Raw genomic sequence first — 26,561 nt, forward strand, 5'->3', positions numbered from 1 at the left:
TCGCATATGCCTTCAACCAGACAATTGTCGGAGGCATATTTGGAGGCAACCCGGCCAGGCTGAATACCTTAGACACACTCTTCAGGGAGAGCAGCAAGGTGGAGGTTCCCTGCTGTTTTGGGGTGGCATTATGTGGGGCCAATGTACACCGCTGGTGGTCACGGAAGGTGCTGCCGTAGAGGCTGCATGATACGTGGATGCTGTCCTCCAACTGATAGTGCAACCATATCGGCAGCAGCATATTGGCGAGGCATTCCTTCATGGACGACAATTTGCACCCCCATCGTGCACATCTTGTGAATGACTTCCTTCAGAATAACATCGCTTGACTAGAGTGGCCAGCATGTTCTCCATACATAAACCCAGTTGAACATGCCTGGGATGGACTGAAGAGGGATGTTTATGGACAATGTGACCCACCAACCACTCTGAGGGATCTACACCGAATCGCTGTTAAGGAGTGGGACAATCTGGACCAAAAGTGCCTTGATGAATTTGTGGATAGTATGCCACGACAAATACAGGCATGCATCAATGCAATAGGATGTGATGCTGGTTATCAGAGGTACCGATGTGTACAGCAATCTGGACAACCATCTGTCAAGGTCTCACTGTATGGTGGTACAACACGCAATGTGTGGTTTTCAAGAGCAAGAAAAAGGGCAGAAATGATGTTTATGTTGATCTCTATTCCAATTTTCTATACAAGTTCTGGAAATCTCAGAACCAAGGTTATGCAAAACTTTTTTATGTGCATATTAATTAATTAATTTTAAACTGCCCTACTTTTCTGTTTTTCCTTTCTACCAGTGACTTGACAAAGAACACTATTGTGACACTTACCTACTACTAATACTACTACATGAGGCTATTGAGTTTAGTGAATGGAAGAGGTATCTTTACCAATTTGAATTACATAACTTGATAGCAAGAAACTGATGGCCAAGGAAAATGACCCACACCTTCAGTAACTAAATACAGATTACCAACTGTTCATGCTACAGTCTCCTGACAATAGTGAATTGTACAATTCCCAGAAGAATCTCAAATGAAACATAAATTCTCAAATTAACTACATGAACAGTGAATAACTCTTTTCATGTTATTGAGCTGATTTGTTCAAATAGAAAATTGTATCTCAGGTATAAATGAAGTAGTGCATTTGTAAGACATTAAACCCAGATTTGGGAGGTGGATGTCCTTGTTCTGTCTGGCCATTCTGATTTAAGTTTTTCTAAATTAATTCGTACAAATGCTGTATAGTTTCTTCAACAACACCTTTATCAACAAATGCTTATCCTAAGTAAACTCATTTGTACATCTGTCTATAGGACATGTTTTCTCTTTTATTAAGCAGGCAACTCTTATACCCTGTACAAAATGCATAACACAAATATTGACTTTAATGTGGTTTATTTACTGACCAGCTTTAGTCGAGGACCACGTTCATGGTGGACAAATATGCAATTATAGAACCAACATTACATATACATTTTTCAAAACCCATTGTATGTAACTTAAGTCAAGCATAACAATTCTGAACAAAGTAACTACGTGAAATGAAGGCGCTAATCACTACAAAACAATTCTGTAGAGATTAATGCCTGCATTTCACATAGTAGTTGTATATTATGTAATGTTACTTGCATATTTGACTACCATCAACATGGTCCTGAACTGATACCAGTCAGTAAACAAACTGCATTAAAGTTATCATTCGTGTTACTCATTTCATAAAATATATGTATGCTCATACCTGCCTAGACAAGATGTTCAAATCTTATGGAGCTGTAAAATGATCCCAGGTTGAATGAAGTATCATATAGTACTGTACTGTACAAGATATTTCTTTGTGAATGATACAAACTGAATTTTCTCTTGAGCTCCATATTCTTTATCAGTGAAAGTAAGAAGACTAAAAGACTGATGGAGCAATACTTGGCGAAGTAGCAATGTACCATTTGTAAAGGCAATGTTTCTGAAAACATATGTATAATTAGTTGCAGAACTTATTTTTGAGTAGCAGCCTTAGTGCATCACATGCTAAGTACAATAAAACATGGGCACTGAGGTACTGGTAAGAAAATTTTCTCCTAGGTATATTTCAATTATTAATAAGAAAAAAGTGCTTCACAGAAATTATCATCTTTTTCCTAAGTGAAAATAGACCAATTAATCTCACAGCTAACATGTTTCAACGAGGGCTGGAACTTAAATAGTGGCAACTATTTATTCACAACCGATACAAAAGAGTTACATGTTTGCACCTGTTACTGTCCTTCGAAGTTGTCACCAGCATTGTATATAACCCGTTGCCAGTGATGTGGAAGGTGTAGTATACCATTAGCAGAGCCTGTTCTGTTGATGGTGTGAATGGAGCGGTCTAAAGTTGTGGTGATTCTCGTGCATGACTATGATGGTGTTATCCTAACACATTACGTTCCTCCACAGCAGACCGCCAATGGACATTATTACTCTGGAGCATCACCTGTGACCAGCTTTGCGAAAGAAATGGTCACACTTTCTGCGCAACCCACCCATCATTTTGCATGGCAATTTGCGGGCGCATACAGCATAAGCTGTGACCGCTCTGTTCAGTCGATGAGACTGGGAGGTACTGTACCATCCACCATACTCCCCAGACTTAAGTCCTTGTGACTTCGATTTGATTCCGAAGATGAAGGAACCACTTCGTAGCATTTGCTTCAGAACTGTTCCAGAGATTTGACAGGCAGTAGACCGTTCCAATTACACCATCAACAGAACAGGCTCCCACATTGCTGGCGACTACTTTGAAGGACAGGAACAGGTGCCAACATTTAACTTTTTTGTATCGGTTGTGAATAAATAGATGCCACTATAAGTTCCAACCCTCGTATATTTCAAGGAGACAACTACATATGACAAAATGCCTAAAAGCAAGATATCAGATTTATTTTACATTCACAGGCAGATGGGAATAGTCCCTGAACTTATAATATGGACAGCGTTTCTGATGGGATCGCTCCTTAAATTTGCACCACCAATGTCTAATTTGTACGATTGTTATGGAACCACAATCAACTCCACTCCGACAGTGGCTGCTGATGAGTGCATCCAAAGGTGCAGTAAAATTGACGTTTACCGCTAAACAAAGTTGGGAATGAGTGGTTGGTTAGACTTGTGATAGTATAATGGCTGGCTCACTCAGTGCCAAACATGTATTAACTTGTAGATGGGCAATAACCTTTTAGGACCAAGTTAGTTAAGATATATCACTGTTTATACCCACACACAGAGTTCCGTGAGTTCGTGTTCTTTAAAATAAAATTTAAAAAACATAAATTACATTAATTGCCAGTAGACCCCATCAGTGACATCTTTTATATCTCAGTGGCACTGTTTATACACATCTACACCAAAACTCCGTAAGCCACACAGTGTGTGTCATATTCACAAATGGTTAACAGGAAAAATGACTTCCTATGCCACGCACAATTTCAAGTTTCAAGCCATCCTCGTGACTTGAATCTGGTTAATTGATTGAAAACCTCTTCCTCATTACTCCTTTGAACATAGAAAATCTTTATGTAATGGAGGTCAGAATAAATCTGAATCCACATTGCAGTTCAATAGAGCTGTGAGCAGGACAATGAGGCTCACGCACACTGTCCGGTCCATCATCACAGCACTCAAGTCAATTTCCAAGAAGAAGGGTTTTCAGGATGGGAAGTTGTCTGCCAAACTGGCATACACCATAGTTACATCAACTAATTATTTAACCTCTATTGCCAACACAAAACATTCGAAGACAGGCCTCACAGTGGTAGGCCCACTGCTAGCTAATGATTGGTATGCACAAATTACGGTGCAAGCATTATGTGAGAACACAACAGCTGTGTGTTGCCCTTTTGGAGCCACTTGGGAGGCACGTGTCAACTCAAACAACCCACAATCATCTATATGACACCAGTTTGACCCTTAGGTACCTATTTCAAGCAAACCCTTCACAATTACGGTGTTGTGTGGAGATGGCCTAGAAATCACTCTGAATGGAACCCGGATCAGTGGCACAGGGTTCTCTTCACAAGTGCAGGATTTATCTGATGCCTAACAATTGTCATAGAAGAATGTGGAAGCAGCTGGGCACTGATGCCTGTCTGGGGAATGCAGTCCTGTGTGTTCAGTAGGGAAGTGGGAGAGTCCTGTTTTGGACTCTCCACACATGGATATCAAAAACTTCTAACCATTATCAATGGATGGTTGGTTTGTTTGTTTAAAATAGGGGGGAAGGGACCAAACTGCTAGGTCAATGGTCCGTTGTTCTGAATAAAACAAAGCCACAAGGGTGAGAATAAAACACGCGAAACTGACAAAATAAAACTGAGAGAAAGGAAAAACCACAAGAACAGTGGAAGGGCAACAAATACTTAAATGGAAGAAAGGGGAGAAGAAAACCACAGAAACACAAGAAACAGGCAGAAGAGATTAAAAAAACAAAACCGATTACCATGGCTGGCTGACCATGAGAATAAAAAGGAGACTCCAGCCACTCTGCAACACATTAAAACCTCCACCCTAAAAGCACTAGGGTGGAGGACACAGAGGGACAAAGAACATGGGCAAAAACTTAGATCAAATGATAAAATCCACCCTCGCGAATAAAATGTAAAACTAAATCAGCCAATGAGGAGTGTTCAGATAAAATTAGTGGCAACGAGTTCGGTAACCAAAGATTTTGCTGCAGGGCAGTAGAAGTTGGACAGTGCACCAGAAAGTGGGCCACTGTCAAACGGGCGCCGCATCAACATTGAGGCAGGTCTTCAAGGTGCAGGAGGCAGCCGTGGGTCGTAATGTGTGGCCAATGGGGGGCCCCCCGCATGGAGGACTGCCACACATTCATAGTCTCCTTAATGGCACGCAGTTTGTTGTGCGTACTGAGATTAAGCCATTCCGTCTCCCAAAGCCGAAAAACCTAGCGGTGTAAAAACGAACGCAGGTCAGTTATTGGTATGCTGATCTTCATAAGCGGTTTCTGCATAGCCTGTTTGGCCAGCCTGCCAGCAAGTTCATTGCCTGGGATTCCGATGGGACCTGGGGTCCAGACAAACACCACTGAACAACTGGATCATTCCAGGGCATTGATGGACTCTTGGATGGTCGCTACCAAAGGATGACGGCGGTAGCATTGGTCGATAGCTTGTAGGCTGCTCAAGCAGTCAATACACAGAAGAAGTGACTCCTCAGGGCATGAGCTAATGTGCTCAAGAGCACGAGATATAGCCACCAGCTCTGCAGTGAAAACACTGCAGCCATCGGGCAAGGAATGCTGTTCAATATGTCCACCATGGACATAAGTGTAGCTGGCGTGACCATCAGCCATCGAGCTGTCGGTGTAAACCACTTCATGGCCTCGGTCCATGTCAAGGATAGAGAGGAAGTGATCAAGTCCTTTGGGCCACGTGAAACGTCCAGGCGAAGCCGCGGCCTAGATGCACACCATGGAGGTGTATGCGAATGGACCTCAATTATAGGTGGTAAAGGCAAGGAATCCACTTCAGACAGAAGAGACTGGATGCAAACTGCAATTTTCAACCCTCACCTGGGCCACCAATGCGGGAGATGAACCGCTGTGGGTGGGAAAAGGAGACAGTAATTCGAATGCACAGAATAACTACGAACATGTGCAATGTAACTGGTGAGCAGTTGCGCTTGCCTGACCTGCAATGGACTCCAGCCTCCGCCAGGACACTGGTCACTGGACTCGTCGTAAAAGCTCCCGTCGCTAGTAAAATGCCACAGTGATGCACGGGTTGAGTAAATGCAATGCTGAGGGTGCCGCCGAACCATAAACCAGACTCCCATAGTCAAGACGGCATTGAACAAGTGCTCTGTGGAGCTGTGGCAGTGTAGAGCAATCTTCATCCCAGTTGGTATTGCTCAGGCAGCGAAGGGCATTGAGGTGCTGCCAGCACTTCCGCATAAACTGACAAAGGTGAGAAAGCCAAGTCAATCGGGTGACAAAAAACCAGTCCTAAAAATCGGTATGTCTCCACTACAGTGAGGGGATGATCAGTAAGTTAAAGTTCTGGTTTTGGATGAACGGTACAAAGCTGACAGAAGTGCTTAACACATGACTTTGCGACCTAAAACTGGAAGCCGTGGGCTAGAGTCCATGACAGCATCTTGTGGATGGCTCCCTGTTTGCACCGCTCAGCAACACCAGTACTGATGGAGCAGTATGAAGAGCAGACGACATCTGCATACAAATCGGGTGAGACAGACGGCCCTACAGCTGCTGCTAGACCATTAATGGCCATTAAAAATAGAGAGAGAGACTCAATACAGAGCCCTGCGGGACCCCATTCTCCTGGATATGGGGCGAACTATGGGAGGCGCCAACTTGGACATGGGAAGTACGAAGCGACAGGGAATTCTGGATAAAAATCAGGAGTGGGCCTCGGAAACCCCACCCACATAATAAGGCAAGGATATGACGTCGCCAGGTCTTACTGTATGCTTTATGTTAGTAAAAAATAAAATGGGAACCACGTGTTGGCATCAAAGGCTGTTAGGATGGCAGACATGAGGGACACAACATTATCAGTGGTAGAGTGACCCAGGTGGAAACTGCACTGGCACGGAGCCTAGGCCACGCGACTCCAGGACCCAACCCAACAGCTGACACACTATACATTCCAGTAGCTTACAAAGAATGTTGGTGAGGCTGATGGGCCAATAGCTATCCACATCAAGCGGGTTTTTGCCAGGTTTGAGCACTGGTACGATGGTGCTCACCCGCCAGTGCGATGGAAAGACGTCATTGCACCAGATCCAGTTGAAGGTCACGAGGAGATTTCGCTTGTAGCCAGATGAGACATGTTAAATCATTTGACTGTGGATCTGATATAGCCCAGGAGCTGTGTTGGGGCAATGTGCAAGGGCACTGAGGGGCGCCCACTCTGTAAATGGGGCGTTACAGAGTTCACTGTGGGGTGTAGTGTACGAGAGGACTTTCCCTTCCAGCCGCCATTTGAGAGTGCGAAATGCTGGGGGGTAATTCTCCGACGCAGAGGGTCAAACATCACGCTCAGCAAAGTGCTCGGCAATCGCGTTTGCATTGGTAGATGACACGCCATTTATGTTAACACCAGGAACACCTGTTGGGGGTCTGGTACCCAAAAACAAGTTTGATCTTTGCCCAGACTTGGTGACATATGGCACCTAATGGTAGAGACGTTATCTCTCCCAACACTCCCGTTTCCATCTTTTGATAAGTTGGCAAACACGGGCACAGAGCCATTTAAAGGCTATGAGGTGCTCCAGGGAAGGGTGCTGCTTATGCCGCTGTATAGCTCGCCCACACTCCTTAACTGCCTCAGCAACTTCCGGTGACCACTAAGGGACTGTCTTTTGCAGGGGCACCCTAAATAATGAGGGATCATGTTTTATGCACAGAAACAATCATTGTAGTTACCTGCTCAACCACCATATCGATATTACCGTGACACCAGAGGTGAAAGCATTCAAGTCTGCCTTGTTTAAAGCCCATCTGGGCAGGTGTCCGTGGGGGCTGACGCCGGGGCAGTGACAAGAAGATGGGGATGTAATCACTACCACACAGGTCATCATGTGCTCTCCAGCGGATAGAGGGGAGAAGGCCAGGACTGCAAACCGAGAGATCAATGGCCAAATATGTGCCATATGACACACTGATATGTGTGGGGGCACCTGCATTTAAGAGGCAGAGGTTAAGTTGTGACAGTAAATTTTCGACATTTCTGCCTGAGCCTGTAAGCACGGCGCCACCCCACAAGTAGGAAGGGTTTAGGGAGCTGATCAATCAGTACAGCCAATGTGTTCAGGGGTACTGCACCATCTGGAGGAAGATATACATTGCAGACAAGTTATTTCCTGTGTCATTCTTATCCCGACAGCCACAGCTTCAAGAGGGGTTTGAAGGGGCACAGGTTCACTGCATTATTAAATCTCTCTCATTCATAAAAGTTTTTCTTGATACTGAGAGTCTACATCTGCCATTGTCACTTATTCTGCTGGCCAAACATAACTACTACTGCTGGCGACATATTTCTTAGTATAATTCTCTCAGCAGCACCACCAGACTGCATTTTATTTCATTTCCATTGTTTTACTTTTCTTAGTGTCTTTTCATGACACTATCCATTCTGAAACTTAATGGCAGATTAAACCTGTGTGCCCGACCGATACTCGAACTCGGGACCTTTGCCTTTCGCGGGAAAGTGCTCTACCATCTGAGCTACCGAAGCACGACTCATGCCCGGTACTCACAGCTTTACAAGGAGACGAGATACTGGCAGAAGTAAAGCTTTGACTACCGGGCGTGAGTTGTGCTTCAGTAGCTCAGATGGTAGAGCACTTGCCCGCGAAAGGCAAAGGTCCCGAGTTCGAGTCTCTGTCGGGCACACAGTTTTAATCTGCCAGGAAGTTTCATATCAGCGCACACTCCGCTGCAGAGAGAAAATCTCATTCTGGAGACTATCCATTCTGTTCAACTCATTATCAAAGCCATTTGATGTTGCTGACATAAAAACAATGTCATCAGCAAACCTCAAAGTTTTAATTTTTTATTGCTGAATTTTGATTACTTTTTTCAATTTTCTCTTTGGTTTTCTTTACAGTTTACTCTTTGTACAGATTAAACAACATGGGGCTCAGCTACAGCCCTGTGCCACTACCTTTCCAATAACTGCTTCCCTTCAACACGTTTCGCATTTTTGAACTGCAATCTGGCTTCCACATGAGTTGTTATAAACATACGGTTGCCTATCGTCGGTTTACTGTCTACAATAAGTTGAAGGGTCAGTTTTGCCTTTTATTTTCCTACATTTCCTTGGAACTCTGACAGATCTATCCCAAAGTTGGCTACTACCAGTCTTTTCATTTAACAGTAAGTACCAGTAATTCATGTCAGTATTTTACATCCATGAGTTGTTGTACTAATGGTTCAGTAATATCGACACCTATCAGTACTTGCCTTACTTGGACTCTGACCTCCACCACACAGAAAATCACGAGAATCAAATCTTGTGCTCTACAGATTGGAGCATGAAATGTTACATCAGTTAATTGGGTAGGTAGTTTTGCAAATTCAAAAAGAGAAGTGGATAGATTGAAATCAGATACAGTGGTAATTAATGAAATGTTGTGGCGAGACGAATAGGACTTCTGGTAGGACAGGTATAGGGTTATCATCACAAAGTTGAATAGGATTAATGCAGGAGTAGGTCTAATAATTAACAAACAAATAGGAATGTAGGTTAACAACTATGAATAGCATGGGGAATCAATTATTACACCCAAAACAGACACAAAGCCAACAATCACCACAGCAGCACTAGTTTGCAGGCCTACTAGCTCTGCAGATGAAGAGACTGAAAGAAAGGGTGATGAGATAATACAAATTATTCAGATCGCTAACAGAGATGAAAATATAACTGTGCTGGAGGGTGCACTCAACAGTAGAAAAAGGAAGAGACAAATAAATAGTTGGAGAAAATTCATGGAAAAAGAAGAATGGGAGGTGGAAGCTGCCTAGTAGAATTTTGCATTGTTTATAATGTAATCATGAAACAATGCAGCATAGATGGACATCCTTGGAGACACCAGTAGGTTTCAGTTAGATTATATGATGGTGATCATAATTTATTGGTTATGAACTGCAGATTAAAACAAACTGAGGAGATGAGATCTGGATAAATTGAAAGAAGGACTAGTTGTTGAAAGATTCAAAGGGAGTATTAGGCAACAATTGACATTAACAGGGGGAAGGCTAACGATAGAAGGTGAATGTGTAGCTCCGAGATCTTAAATAGTGAATGCACCAGAGGGTCCAATAGGCAAAAAGGCAACAATCAGTAAAAGTCTTGGGATACTATGTGAGGTAGGTCTGCTGAATATAACTGATTTAAAAGGAAAATATAAAAATGCTGCAAATTAAGCAGGTGAAAGGAAAACCAGATGCCTAAAAACTGAGACTGACAAAAGTGGAATATGGCAAAGTAGTAACGGACAGAGGAGAAATAGAAAACCGTTTAACCATGCATCACTATGGAGAGGATAGATCTGCATATGGGACAATTAAAGAAACTTTGGAGGAAAGAGAAGCAGATGTATGAGTATCAAGAACCCACATGGCAAGCCAGTATTAAGCAAAGGGAGGGAGGGTGGGTTGAAAGGTGGAAGGAATACAAAAAGTATCTATAAAAGGAAAACAATCATGAACGCAATATTATGGAAAAGGAAGAGGAAATATATAAATGAAGGTGAGATGGGTGATGTATCAGCGAAAAGAGTTTGACAACATGGAGATCTACATTGAAACAAAGCATTTAGAGTTGATAATATTTGCTGAGAATTATTGAGATCCTTGTGGGAACAAACTGTGACAAGGCTATTCTACCTGGCATGTAAGATATGGCAGACAGGTGAAATAATGTCACTTCAAGGAGAATAATTTTGAATTTGCATGTAGCATAATGCATGCAGTAGCTTGTGACTTACAAAGAACTATTGTCACTTTACACCAAGAAAGCCCATTCAGTTAATGGGATAATGAAATTCTCAAATGCAAAATTTTACTGTTACAAGGTGAGCAGATAATCAGTGAAGCCTAATGTTTTGAATTCTTCACTGATGAGAAACGTGTTCTTTGTAGTAACACATTTAGGATTGTCTGCAGAAACAGAAAGCTCATACCTTCACTATACAAATGCATCTGACATGTGGATTGTTGCAGAAGCCACACTGTTCGCCAAATTTGACTAATTGGATTCTGCCTATTCCCATACCTACAGAAATGACTGGCTGGAAAACTTGGGTTTAATGACGGCTTTAATGAAAGCTACATGGAGTCACCTTCCCTCTTACTATCCTTTATCACACTTCTACTCACTGGAGCAATTATGGTCAAAGTGCAAATTGACTGTATCAAAATATAACTGCATCTTTCCCCTAAGGAAAGAAAGGCTTTCACTGGCGAACAACTTTTTCCTATTCTCATCCACTCAGTCATAGTAAGACATACAGCTTAATGTGGACACTGAATTGTGCTGCAATTTGAAATTCTTTTACACATAAAAATCATTTTCAGAGGTGAAAGATGTGATAAATGTCAGAAAGAAATCCTTGGACCAATTGAGAATTGAACCCAAGACATTTGAATTTATAACCACCGAGATAGTTTGCCACAGCACCTATTATACATTTTGCTCTATTTATCCTGTCTAGCTGAGTAACTGGATACACTATTTCTCTGATTTACATTTGTCTTCAGAACTCAAATATTTGCTGAGCAAAGATGGGCAAATTTACATATATTGAGTCTGTGCACAAGACAACGTAACATAATCAGAGGAACAGAAAAGAGAAATTATGACCCAACTGGACAGTGATATGAAGGATGTGTGAAGGTTATAGGAGAGGAGGATAGTGCAAAGCAGTAGAGAGAAACAGAGGCCAGAAAAAGAGAAGAGACATATAGATTTGTCAATGGTAAAAAAAAAAAAAATAGCTTCGCCCGTATCAGTAGAAGTGTCATCAACATGAAGCAGGCTTTCAGTAACAAACTAAAAGTTTCAGAGAAAGTAGCAATTATGAGGGAAGACCTACTCTTTGGTAGCAGTCAGAGAAGAGGTGTAGTCAGTTGTTGCTGGAAGAATTAAGAAATGTGTAGAAGGCCGCAAACTTCAAATGTCTTCAGATGTGTGGCTTAGTTAAATGGTGGAAGATACATGTTCTTTCTGCAAGGATTTTGTAAAGGAGAATAATTTTGCGATAATGAAGAACACAGTAAACAGTAGTGACACAGATCAAGGCTACAGTGCACAGAGTGATCTGGTACAGATAGCTTCTGCAAAAAACCATGTAAATATTCAATTTGAATTAATTGGAGGTGGTCTGATTGGCAGCAATCAAAAAGCTCTTCAAGTCATGTGAACATGGCACTAGATTGACTGCTTCTGTCAGGTAAAAAGAGGGTTTGGTTACTGTTGATGGTATTGACAGGTGAGGCTTCAGGAGTCACAACTTAAACCTCAATACGAAAGGGAAACTGGATGGGCTAATAGTGGAAACTTTAATATTAGGCAATGCTATTCACTGCAGTATTCCTGTGGTGGCTGGTGAGAGAGCAACATATTTTTAGGGCAAATTCATATTTTTAGGGCAAATTCATATTTCAGCTGATCAGTCTTAAAAGAAGTAAATATATTGGAAAATTCTGAGCCAGAAACAAGTGAAAGGAAAAATAAGGTTAAAGCACATAAACTGCACTAAAATACTGGATGAAAAAAAATAATAATTCGAAATTCTGATTTGTTCAGATGGTCAGTAACATACTAATCATGCCCATGTAATTTGTGTTTCTGAACATCATGTGACCAATAATATACGAATCCTGAGTATGTATAGATTAATTTAGTATCCAGTTACTGCAGATCAGGATTGGAGAAATGAGTAGCCACTTATACTAAAACAGACACAAACACGAAACACTGATATCTTCACATGTTGCTGTGGTCTGCATTTTTGAAATGCTTGTGTTTATAAATAGAGTTTCATGGAAAGTCATAATTCACAGTACTCCATCTGGGAATTTTGAGTTATTTATGAAAACTTTTCATGCGTTATTAAACATCTTAACTGACAAATAGACTGAGGTAATAAAAAGAGGAGAGTTTAATTATTAAGGCATACAGCCTACTCGAGGGGGTTGGGCAAAAATAAGGAAACGCCATGAGAAATGCATGCTTGAACAAAAATTTATATGCTAGCCAAGTCTGTGGGTTGTGCTGTCATATCTAACCACAAACCGCAATGGAGCAAAGTACTCAACATATTATATCAGTTGTGGTCAGAACGTTCTATGTAGTACTGAGTGCAGTATGTTGGAGCTGTGAATTCGAACATGGGAAAATTGGTGGTGTTCATATAGTTGGTGATTCCATCACCAAGGTAGTTTAAGTGTTTGGTTGTTTGGTGTTCCAAGTAGCACCTTACTGAAGATATATACCCATATTTGAAAAGTGGGAGAACATTATTTGCTAAGTCACAACACAGAAGAAATTGTGTGTTGAGTGATCATGACAAATGGTCACTGAAAAGGATTGTTGTGAAAAAGCAGTCACTGTAGAACCAAATGTCACATTCGTTAACACCACACAGGGAATTCCATAAACAGGGAATTGCAGAGCAAGCTGGAATTCCAAAACCACTCATCTGTTATGCTAATGCCCATAACAGGAAAACACGGCACTGAAGCTATAAAACCTGGACTGTGGCTCAATGAGAGAAAGCCATTTGTTTGGGTGAGTGTTTTCACACTCGTTTGCAGCTTCTGGCTATGTTTATGTCCCAAGAGCGAAACATGGTGGTATTCTATGACGATTTGTGCAGCCTCAGTGTGGAATTCCACGGGCTCCATGTGTACTCTGCAAGGTCGCATTACTTCCAAGGACTGTGTGACCATTTTAGCTGAACAGGTCCACCCCACAGTACAATGTTTGCTCCCCTATGGTGATGCTGTGTTCCAAGATGACAAGAGACCCTGTTCAGGCAGCTCTCATCATCCGAGATTGGTTTGGTTATCACAAGTATGAATTGCCACGTCTCCCCTGGCTGCCAGTCACCAAGTCTCAATATTATTCAGTTTTTGTGGTCTACTTTACAAAGAAGGATGCATGATCACCAGGCATTTCCATTGTTGTTACCTGAACTCGTCACTATTTTGTACGAATGAAGGCACAAGATTTCCCTGAAAAAGCTATACAGGACTAGCACTTATCAAGTCTGAGATAACTGGAACCTGTTTTAAATGCCAATGGTTTTTTCTACACTGTATTAGGCATGGTAATGTGTTAGGTTTTCAGTGTTTCAGTATTTTTGTCCACTCCTGTATTCTTAAGTTGTATTCGAGAACCTTACCATTTCATATAATCTCTTATTCTCATGATGTACTTGAATCCCTTGCAATTTCTTGTGATCTAACTGCAACCATACAATTTAAAACGAGATATGAAAACTGGAATTGATAATATTTGTACAAACGGAGACTGAAATTGAAGTGTAACTCCTGTATGTAAGGGTCTAACAGATCGCAACTGTCAACTACTGATGTTTAATACGAGGGACAGAGCATAAATAAATAGAATTAGAAAATGCCAAAAGTAATAAATCGAAAAGTAAGAAATTCAAGAAGTATCTGCCAGATATACACAGGTGAAAGTGCAGACAACACACCTGGTGTCAACTAAAAATATAATGTTTTCTTTCATATAGTCATATATTACTATGAAAAATCATTGTATAACAAATCAACCTATGTTTGCCCTGGATCACAAAAGTAATCAAACTATCAGGCAAAACTAAGAGGAGACTACTTAGCATGGAGGGACACACATGACAGGGATAAATCTCATTACAAATTTTATAACAAAATTGTAAACAGTCAGAGCACCAAAATAATTATAAGAAAAAATAGTTCCTCCAGCAACAAGATAAGAACTATTTGCAACACAGTAAAAAATGATAAAGGAACAAAAATTAAGAAAATGGTGATTTCTTTTAAGACATAATGAACTGATTCAAGATTGTCCCAAAATTACAGACACATCCTCTTAACTTTTTGCTGTCAGTAACAGATAATTTAGGTTTGGACATTCCTTCAATTCATAGGCTATAGTTTCTTAGAAACGCATAAATAATTTGACAGAACTGAACCACATTTTAGATCTCCAAAAGTAGGTTTCAAAATTTCCAACACTTAAAATTGTTGTTCAATCTGTTGTTATGAAATCGGTACTAAATTAATCTAATTGTTTCAGTTGAACTATGTAATCCATTAAGTTACTTATATAGTAAATCTTTTCATAATCGTACCATCACAGACAAAGAAACATGATGTTAAGCCATTCAACAAAAATGAGATAAAACATTGGTAAAAATAACCAACTCTCTCATTATTGCCTGTAGTTTCAAAAAGTTTCAGAAGATTTTGTACAGCAGAATATATAAACACTTCATACAGAAAAACGATTGTTAGTAAAAAAAGAACTGTCAACTGAGCAAGCTACATTTATCTTGACAGAAGATATACTACAGTGAGTCAAATTACTAGCAATTGCAGTATTTTGTGACTTGGCAAAGACCTTTAACTGTGCAACAACGAAACCCTTGTACAAACGTTAAAATATTATGAAATTTAATTTATAGCAAGGGCATGGTTTTTTATTTTATCTACAGGACAGAACACTGAATTTACAAGTTCCATGTCAATCATGTAACAATAGGCACACAGTATTTGAAGCCATCCGATATTGTGTACTGCAGGGTTCTATGTCGGGTCCTGTGTTTTTGATACACACAAATGATTTATCATTTCTATTGTCAGATGATACAAATTTTGACCATTTGCAGATCATACAAGTAGTGGGATAAAAGTACTACCAACCCTCTTACTGAAAGGGCATCTAATCAATAGTTAGAGAACATCAACAGATGAGCCAAGTCTAATAGTTTATCTTCAAATTTTGACAAGACTCAGTACGTAGCATTCTGTACTTCTTTCACACAATTCCACAAACTATAAAATAGTCATTCAAACAATGAAATAAAAGGTGGAAGTGTTAAAATTTGGGTGCTACAGATAGATCATAACCTTAATCGGAAAATGCACTACTTGTAATTAATGAAGCACCTAGTTAGGCTAGGCTTGCAAGAACTTTTTTATTCCTCATATTTCCAACTAATGAGTCATGAAATCATTTTATAGGAAAATGCCTCACAGGGATAGTATTTTGAGAAGAGTGTTATAAGAAATATAGGGTCAGTCCATGAGAAAGAACCCTCTATACCAAAAAATTAGAATAGTTCAAAGTAGCTGTAATAACAAATTTTCTACAGCAGAAGATCCATTACCACTATTAAGCAACTTATTTGGAAAAAACTTCATTATTTTATTTTTTATAGGTATTTCAGTTTCATCATTGTGGAACTGCTCAGTAAAGGGAAATTAACACTATGTAAATTAAACAGTTATTTCTTTATTTGGAGGTGTCTAAACAATTTCTCAGTCTAAGAATGTCATCTACTGAGAGATGACATGATCCTGTGAAGTATGCCAAATATCAATCAAAATAAGCCATAATGTTTATATTATGAAGTATGAAAGAAAAATAAGCACTTCAAACTGACAGTAAGAAGTAAAAACTCAAGAAAGAGCATGATAAGATAGAAGAGAAGTGGCACAGATATAAGCTAAAATCATTAGCCAGAAAGCATTTTCACAAAAGACTTCCTATAGGAGTAGCAGATTACTACGGAAAGCAGTTGTAAAGTGGAGAGAGGTTTGCCAAATGACTCAAGGTAATGTAAAACAGTGGTAGCAAAATTGTTTGTCGACAAGGTACAAGAACTTGTGAAAAAGCTGACTAGCTTGTAGATTCAAAAAGGGATGTAAGAGTCAATGAAGAAACGAAAGCTAATGTGATATAGTTTTATCTTTGTGATGACATTAGCACGACAGAATCAGGTAAAAAGGTCAAAGTTACCATACAAAAGGCCAAAGCTGGAAAGAAATTAGTGGTGCAGAAACCAACGATGATGAACACTGCTGAAACCCATGAAGAGTTTATGAATAATGCCCTGACCTTGCCATTAAAAAAATAGCTTCACGCACCACTTATATTTCTTGTTTCCTCTATGCTCCATAATACATGCGTATGGAGATACAGCGCTAATATATGCAGTTTTTGGTGGAAAATAGAGAGAAACAAACAGGAGTACTCCTACACAGGATTCAAGAATTAATAGCCCTCCTTGTATTTGATCCAGAAAACAGAGTGCATGTCAGACAGGTGTGAAAGATGCAACTGTAACTCTGTATAAAATATCTTCAGTGATGATGAAACAATTCATAGTGAAATAAAATGCCCTCAATGGAAAGATGTTGATGGACAGCCCAGAATTGAAATGGAAACTTGATTTGTATCTGACTCTGTGACAGATACAGATGCAATTGCCAGCATTCAAACTACAGTGTTATGTGAAAGAAAGCAGTCTTGGCACTTTAAAAATGTGAACAGAACATTTGTAAATCTTGATGCAGTTTTTCAGGTTGATTTTGTGGAAAACTGCATCACTGTGAGCCAAGATCAAATTCAAAGTGCTCATTGGCATCAGCAACAGACTACTATTTTCCCTACTGCTGCTTGGTTAAAATGTGGTATTATCCACAATGATGTCATTATAAGTGATGACTTGTCAGATAGCAAATATAGTGTTTAGACATTCCTTAAAACCCTTCAAGAGTGGGGGGAAAAAAATGTTCAGTACATCAAAATATCTTCCTATGACTGCGTTGCACAGTTCAAGAATCACTTTATACTGCCTAATCTTTCATATTTTCAGTCTGACTAATATTTCTACTAACTGGAATTTTCTTTTTGGTACTTCCCATGGCAAAGGGGCACTTGACGGTGTGGAAGGAACTTTGAAAGGAACTGTTTAGTGGGTATGAAATCACATCAAGAGTTAGTAAACATGCCATACGAATTCTGTAAATGTGCAAAACTGAATTTAAGAAGTGTAACATTGCTTTTCACAATTGCAGAAGTTAAAATCATCACAATCATTTCTGCATGGATGCTGGAAAAACGTACAAACTATTCTATCCCTTCATACATCTACACATTGCAAAACACTGATATGCACAGCAGAGAGTATGTCCCATGGAAGCAGTTATAAGGGTTTCTTCTGTTCCATTCAGGTACAGAGACAGGAAGAATGATTGCCTGAATGCATCTGTGCATGCAGTAATTATTCTAATCTTATCTTATCTTCATGACCCCTATGTGAGCGATACATATGGTGGTGTAGTACATTCCTAGAGTAACCACTTAAAGCTGGTTCATGAAACTTTGTTAACATACTTTCTCAATATACTTTACATCTACCTTCAAGATTCTTCCAGTTCAGTTCCTTCAGTATATCTGTGATGCTCACCCACAGATTAAACAAACCTGTGACCATTCGTCCTGCCCTTCTCTGTAGACATTCAATATCCCCTGTTAGGACTATGTGGTACGGGCCCCACACACCTGAGGAATATTCTAGAACCGCTCGCACGAGTGATTTGTAAGCAGTCTCCTTTATAGACTGATTGCACATCCCCAGTATTCTTCCCACAGACCGAAGTCTACCACTTGCTTCACCTATGACTGAACCTATGTGATCAATCCATTTCATATCCTTACAAAGTGTTACAACCAGGTATTTGTATGAGCTGTGATTCCAACAGTGACTCATTGCTATTATAGTCATAGGACACTACATTTTTCATTTTGTGAAGTGCAGAACTTTACATTTCTGAACATTTAAAGCAAGTTGCCAATCTCTGTACCACTTTGAAATATTATCAATATCTGACAGAATATTTACGCAGATTCTTTCAAATAATACATAACTGCATTACCTGCAAAAATGCCTGATTCTACTATTAACATTGTCTGCAAGGTCATTACTATACAACTGGAACAATAAGGGCCCCAACACACTTCTCTGTGGCACACCTGAAGTTACTGATGATGACTCTCCATCCACGACAACATGTTGCATGCTCCCTACCAAAAAGTCCTCAATCCAGTTGCAAATTTCACTTTATACTCCATATGATTGTACTTTTGTCAATAAGTGTAGGTGTGGTACTGAGTCATATGCTTTCTGGAAATCAATATCTAAAGCATCTACCTGACTACCTTGATCCAAAGCTTTCAGTGTCTCTTGTGAGAAAAGTGAGAGTTGGGTTTCACATGATCGGTGTTTTCAAAATCCATACTGGTTAGCATTGATGAGGTCATTCTGTTCACGACACCTCATTATGTTTGAACTCAGAATATGTCCTAAGATTCTAAAACAAATCGATGAAAGGACATTAGATGGCAATTTTGTGGATGACTTCTATTAGTAGACGGATGTGACCTGAGCCACTGGAGATGGTGTTTTTATTTGAGGGATCTACAATAGGTTACAGTTAGGAGAGGGGCTAGTTCAGCCACAAAATCAGTTTGGAATCTGACAGGGATTCCATCAGGCCATGAAGCTTTGTTCAATTTTAATTTCAGCTGTTTGTCAACACCACTGACACTAATACTTATTTCATTCGTATTTTCAGTGGTATGAAGATTAAATTGGGACAATTCTGTTAGGTTTTCCTTTGTAAAATTTGGAAACAGAGTCAAGTATTTCAGCTATAGCTTTGCTACCGTCAGTTGCAGTTCCTGTCTCATTCACAACAGACTGGACACTAACTTTGGTGCCACTAACAGCCTTTACATATGACCCCAATTTCTTTGGGTTGTGTGAGATCACTTGACAATATTCTGCTACGGTAGTCATTGAAAGCATCTCGCATTGCTCTCTTGATGGCCAAATGCGTTTCATTCAGCATCTCTATCCCTAGCTCTACACTTTGTTTTTACACTTATCACACAGTAATATCTGTTTCTTTGAAGTTACTGTATACCATGGAGGTTCCTTCCCATTATGAACTGTTCTACTGGGTACATACCTATCCAGTGCATGGTCAACTATTCTTTTAAATTTGAACCAGAGTTCCTCTACATGCTCCTGCCCGGTGCTAAAAGTTTCAAGTTTCTCACGGAGATATGACACTACCAACATTTTTATCTAGTTTACTGAACATATATACTGAACTTAATTTAGTTGTCCTTTGTACTTTGGTAATCATTGTTACTACAAACATTTCATGGTCAGTGATACCAGTATATATGTGGATATCCTCAAAGTGGATAGGTCTATTTGGGGCCATTAGAGTGAATATATTTCCCTCATGAGTGAGGTACCTAACTATCTGTTTTAGGTAGCTTTCAGAGAAGGCATTTAGTAAAGTTTCACGGATGTTATTCCACGCCCACTACTAACCAAACTGTAATTTTCTCTAATGAATTGCCGGACGATTAAAGTCTTCACCGATGATTACAGTATGATTGTGGAACTTGCGTAAAAGTGATTTTCTCAAAAGTTTCTGGTTACATCAGGAGATGAGTAGTGGCCAATAGAAGGATCCAATTAGTTTATGCCCACCCCTGATATCAAGTCTTTCCAAAACAATCTCACATGCGGCTTCAATTTCTACCTCGGTGGACTTTAGATTCTTTTCTGCTGCGACAAATACACCATCTCCATTTTCCATTTGTCTATCCTTTTGATATGCACTTAAACTTTCTCCAAAAGTCTCACTGCTGTCAATTTCAGGTTTCAATCAGCTTCACTGCTCTTCCATGAGCACTTCAATTTCTGGCACTTTGTAGCGAATGCTTCGGTATTTTAGCAGTAGGATTTTCATACTCTCATCTGTGGGAGACATGTCTTTCAATCTTGCACTGATACATCTGGGTTTCCTACAACTATCATCATGTGGATTTGATGGAGAGTCGCCCAATCTGACAAACCTTTGCATGCACACCACACACAATCGGCTACCTGAGTAGCACGTTCTGATGTGTAGTGCAAACCTCAAACATTTAGGGGGAACCTACAGTTCTCAACTCTATGGCATATGTCCAGGAAGACGCAACCTAGCTTGTCATAGAATGTTCTAAGTATCTGGTTCAGTCCTGCTGATGCTGTGTGTTATAATGTAGTGAACAAATAAGTTTAAATTAAGCCCACTGATTATCCTTCAATCTGTTGGGCTAAAAAGTTGCTAATTCCCCATAAGAACTGAAGCAAATAGACAAAATAGGATTTCCATTAACACAACACAAAAACCTGTGGTAAAAACTACTAGTTTCCTAAAACGTTTTGAGGTTAATTATAGTTGTTAGCACACTCAGAAACAGTGTTAATTTACGATAAATGCAGATAATATATAGGTCTATTCCTCTTTAAGGGAGAACTAGATGTAACATAATACGTTAGTTAGAGAATCTGCTACAGTAATTAAATCAGAAACGCCGATTTGCTACAAATAGCTCAGATTATGCAAAGGGCAATGGTGGCTTCGGAAAATTCTCAAAAACGCACGTTTATTTGCGTTTATAAACAATGAAGTTCAAGGGTGATGTATTAGTTGGCAGAACTGAACCACAAACGGTGATTTGCTACGAAATAAATTACGTATTCAAATCACTCGTACCGGTAACTTACGAAAATATAGCTTTGTAAGCGTCCGAAAATTATCAAAATAACATATTTCTGACATAACAGTACAATGGAATTAGAACGATTGTTTTGAACGAGGATTCGCCTTCTGTTCTCAAAAGTTATGAAAGAGCACAAGTTTAAGCCTGCAATTGATAACAGTGCGAGTTCATCACGACACTCGCTAATGTTCGAAAATTCACAGTATATCACAATACAAGGTATTGATACAATCATCGAAAGATTGTGCAGAAACGACGCGAACAGTAAAATATGCGACCTTTCAATAGGCAGATGTCGTACACGAGGTCTCACTCAAAGGAAAATTCCTATGTCGGTTTATATATACAAATTTACGTGCATATTGCACGGGTTTTCACCTAGCTGCTTCTGTGCACACTTCTACACTGGCGTGCTGAAGAACATCACCGCGGCGTGAGTTTGTCAAAATCGCTAAAATGTGCAGAACGAACAAAACACGTATTCTGCATGTTGCAGCTAGCAATTCATTACGTTAATTATGTGACAGCGCCTACTATGGAAGCAGTGTTGGAAGTATATGTAACTTTTGAATAAGAGAAGCCAGTGAAGTCTGGATGTATCAGCAAGCAGAAGCGGCAGCAGCAGTAGCAATAGTAGTGGTAGTAGTACACATCCAGTAAACAGTAACACCGAGCCAGGGGATTTTGTGTTGGATTTGGCCAGTAAATGAATACAAGTAGTGGGAAGATGTATCAGTAATTGTGAAGAATGTACAAACTCCTAATTTGATCAATAAGATACCAGCTTACGTTTAAGTAATACATGCACATTTGCACACCTGGTTTCCCCCCATTTTAAATGTCGTATCTTGAATTGTATGATTGTTTTATGTTCATTTCAATGGTAAATTATCTTGTTTCTCCCATTTAATACCAACTTCTTATCCCTCTTCCCCCCCCCCCCCCCCCACACACCCCACACACAGACACACACACACACACACACACACACACACACACACACACACACACAATTTTCAAACTGGAATATAAATGTGATATACATGTTTGTGAGAAATTCATAATATGTTGTCCTAAAAGTGAATATTTGATTTATAATAAAACAGTATTTCACTGCAATTGATGGACGAAGAGGCCAGAGTTTTAATAAAATCTCTAGTTATCTTAAGACAAAAAAGTGTTCCTATTTGTCACACCACACACACAACAAAGATTTCAAATTTGTTTACGTTAACTGTATTTATCATTAGCAGCTTCAACTTCTTGCCCATCTTACTGAAGATGCAGACTACTATAATGTAAGAGTATTTGTTGTGAAGAGCCACGCACATAACCACGCAATGACCCATATCTGATATTACTTCTAGGACACCCTGTAGGGATCTATTCCAAAAATATACAGATCCCATATATTAATGTGCTTTGTCATTAATATTTTCTTTTTTCATCAAAATAGTGAAAACAACAATACAAAAATAATAAAAGACAACCTCTACAATCACTTCAACAGATTAACACTGATCCAAAAAAGTCAGATATACGGGTGGGGTACAAGTGTATTCAACAACATGCCAGACTATATCAAATGCCTTTTAGGTGATTGGTGGAGTTTAAGAGAGGATTAAAGAACACTGTTGGACAACTACTCCTAATCCATTGAATATTATCTCCATAGAAACACTATATCAATGTTTTGAGTTATTTTATAAACTGCAATACAACAATGTAATATGGCATCAAGTCATTTCATTTACCACATTAAAATATACAGCTCTGACTAATTTCCACATACTTGGCCCATGTCCACAGCATTCATGGAGTTTGACTAATGTCATAAATAAACTGGTTGTCTAGGGCAAATTTATGTAAAACCAGGAAAAGCTGTTTTGCAGTTGCAGTCAATTTAACTACTTTTTATTTCTTGCCATATATGCCAGCAATATATGCTGTTTTTGTGTAAGTGCACAAATGATTATCAGTCCATTAAGAGTTGTTATATGTATTTCTTAACTGAAAGTTGAAAGTATTCTCACCGATTCACTTTAAAAGAATAGGTTCTTAGATTTGTGCTATATTACTGTAGAACTGTGTTCGTTAACAATGAAAATTTTGGTAGCATTTGTGTGTGCAGAAGAAAACCTAACTAGCTTTAATATTTTTTTTCATAGTATTATCAATGTATTGTTTTCCTTTTAGTTTGTTTTTACTTATGTCCCTTGTGCTTCCCACAATAAATTAATACAGTGAGTTTCATGTAAGGGGAGGGGGGGGGGGGGCTAAGGATGTTTGTTTATGGTTCCTGTATACGAGTTTTTGCGTAGGGTTAAGGTCAGACTGTTTGTAATGAATATAAATAGCAGTCACTGTAGTATCCTCTAACAATGATGATCTAAAATATGAAAATTTCGATACCATTTATGTAAGATATCTTCTAAATATATAAAAAGTGAAATCATGAATTTTCCCTGACACGTAAACCAACCGCCGCCGCCGATTGCCGCCGATTCCCCCCCCCCCCCCCCCCCCCACCCACTATGCCACAAATCCCAGCCCAATTTGACATCTGTAGAGGCTGGGACAGTGGCCGGTTGATATCACACCCTCCTTTGATATTGATCGCAGAGTTTAATTAATTATTCATATAATATTGGTGTTTTGGATACTTTAACTTACGTTATTAAAATGTTTAAATGTTTGCAAGTTCTGCTGAGGCGCATCTAACATACTAATTTTGCTTGAAATCGTGAGCAGTAAGAAAGTAAAGCGTTTTGCTAGGTAGGTACGTCGAATGCTCATTTTTAATATTTAATGCCCCACTAATAATGAGGTCCAAACGAGCACGGACTAACACTGTGGAAGGAAATTGGCTAGGTGTTCTTTCAAAAGAATTATCCCACATTTTCCTTGAGCAATTTAGGAGAACCATCGTTCCATTCACCAAAATCCCACGAATTTTATCCCCTTACCTGACCTGTTAGTAAGTATTGTTATCAGAAATTCGAAATGATAGGCACTACAGAAATATTTATCAGGAGCCATAAGAAAATTCGAAATTTACACAGACGTTGAAACGTTTCGGTACACCCCGACTAGAAATAATAATCTATCGAATGTGTCTTATAAAACTTTGTCTTAAGATACATATGCAGTTAAATTACCTAACAATATGGTGTACTATGTTGTGACTATGTAGTATTCGTAATTGACAAGGGGAAACAGATGGCAGATATGGTGTGGTGGGCCATACTTTTCGTGGCAAATTGTATCACAATGGCTTGGACACAGCTGACTTATTATCCACTTATATTCCATTAAAGGGGAGAAACAGCTGCGAGAAACTGGAACGAACAAAAGACACTTCCGTGTCTATTAGAAGACCATTCCCACGAATAGATTAGAAACCCTAACGAAAACAAGAGAAACAAAATAACTCATTAAATACTAGTCCCATACTATCCAAGTTGCCACCACTAGAGGTTACCTACATAATGGGATAAGAAGGGCAGTAGGTGCAGTGCTATGGATATGTAAGTTTCTCCAATATTTTCTTGGTAGATGTACCAGTTTTTAGGTTAGTTCATACTAATTTCAGCTTTTTCCTTATGATAACTTTTAATGTTATCTTCCAATCCGCAGTGCATACACGAAATAGTACTCAAAGTTCTTCTTATAGCGAAGTTATTCATTTGCTCATATCAACAGTGTTAAGCAATTTTATCTGCAAGTTGTCTTACCGCAATTTGTTCCTGGGTGTCATATTAGTTTCTTCCATAACACCAGTAGACGCCTTAAAATTTTATAAAACTGGTATCTTAACAGCAAGCCGTAACATAATTAACATATTCAAGCGATTTCTATATACACTTTCCACTGTTTCTAGCACAGGGTTGTAACAATTTTCTAATTCTCTACCACCCACCCCGTCCCACCATGCCTTTGATTCCATGAATTTTGAAGCATTCGTGTTTATGGGATGTTGTCTAACGCATAAACTTCTCACCCGCGAATTTTTTGTGCTATTCACAAATGTACAATTCATTAAACACCCTACCGTTTGTCACATACGTATACTTTATAGAGTCCTGATACATATCTAGGAAACATTCAACAATTATGTTTCGCTCACTTATTCATACACACGTCTTCATAGGAACACTACATAGGCAGTATAACTCAGTGTATGTACTAGTTGCACTAAAAACGTACATGTTAGCAGTTAAAATATAAAAACAACTTTATGTTCCAACTACAGCAACGCACATTTTATGTTCTGTCGAACACTGGGCACGTTACGGGAATGTGTCACTGCACAATTCAGTTCGTAGAGATCACAATTTCACTATCACAAACACTTTTAACTTAAAATGCTTTGGCTTCTCTAGCACAAACAGTTGCGCTTCATAGAGACAATTGAGTGCGGACGTTAACAACTTCAAAGATCAACGATCAAAATACGTTGCACCCACTGCAAGGTATTTAATGTAGCCACAGTCTACGATGCAGCTACAAGTCAGCGGCGTAACTTAACGTTTGGAAAGGTTAAGAGTAGAATGGTACCGCAACATGAACGCACGGAATTTTAGAAATACCTTTTGTAACAGTGACACCTAGTATGGTAAGTAACAATATACAGAGTTACATATGTGAGAATATATCAAAAACATGATTTACCGATGGCGCAAATGTGCTGTAAGATTGGTTGTTCTGGAAATATAACTTGTAATAACGTGTAAAAGTGTTCAAATTCTGAAAACTTCAGCGTGCATGGTAACGAAAACTTTATATTGAGTGTTATAATTTCCAAAGTAAGCGAAATAAATGAACAGTCATAGTAAATAGTAACAGAAGTTGAAGTGTGCTTTTCGAAGAGCATTACATTTATAATGTAGTTTGAACAAAGTGGTTTTACTGTTACATGTATATATCACAATAAATACTTGAATAAAATTCTGTCTTCTTTATTTATTTATATTTTATTTCATAAAGGAACAGAAAACAGACCTTGTCAGTTACGTCACGCCCCGTCAAAACATTGTGCAATGCATTTCAAATGGCGACATCTACACTGGCCGTCCCATCTCGTCACGTTACGGCACCGTCATGGTTTTTCGGGAAGAAAGTTTTTATGGGCTGATATCATCCGTCCATTGATCACATGACCAACAAGCTCATTTCCTCATGATACACGATGAAACGGAATATGGATATGGATGTTGTTCGTTGTGTTTGGTATTTGTTATAAATTGTTTCATTTCGTTATTCGTTTTGTTAAAATTTATAATGTAATAAAAGATGGCGAAAGATTAATTTAAGCAGTCTGAATTCTGTGACATTAGAGTACTGAATTACTTTCCATTTACTACATTTGTAAAGTGGGTTTTT

The 26,561-nt window shown here is 39.1% G+C and overlaps 1 protein-coding gene across 3 annotated transcripts in view; it reads right to left on the minus strand.

Moving 5' to 3' along the window:
* Positions 1-25,605, minus strand: part of LOC124555178 (CCR4-NOT transcription complex subunit 2) — a 102,148-nt gene extending 76,543 nt beyond the window's left edge. Inside the window, exon 1 of one of the 3 annotated variants that reach the window (XM_047129007.1) lies at positions 25,440-25,605. In XM_047129007.1, coding sequence (XP_046984963.1) covers positions 25,440-25,441 — 2 coding nt within the window. In that variant the 5' untranslated portion in view covers positions 25,442-25,605. The other 2 variants (XM_047129008.1, XM_047129006.1) reach the window with 2 other exon arrangements.
* Positions 25,606-26,561: the final 956 nt, after the last annotated feature.

Source organism: Schistocerca americana, chromosome X (assembly GCF_021461395.2).
Source record: "Schistocerca americana isolate TAMUIC-IGC-003095 chromosome X, iqSchAmer2.1, whole genome shotgun sequence".
In the NCBI taxonomy this organism is placed as follows: Eukaryota; Metazoa; Arthropoda; class Insecta; order Orthoptera; family Acrididae; genus Schistocerca; species Schistocerca americana.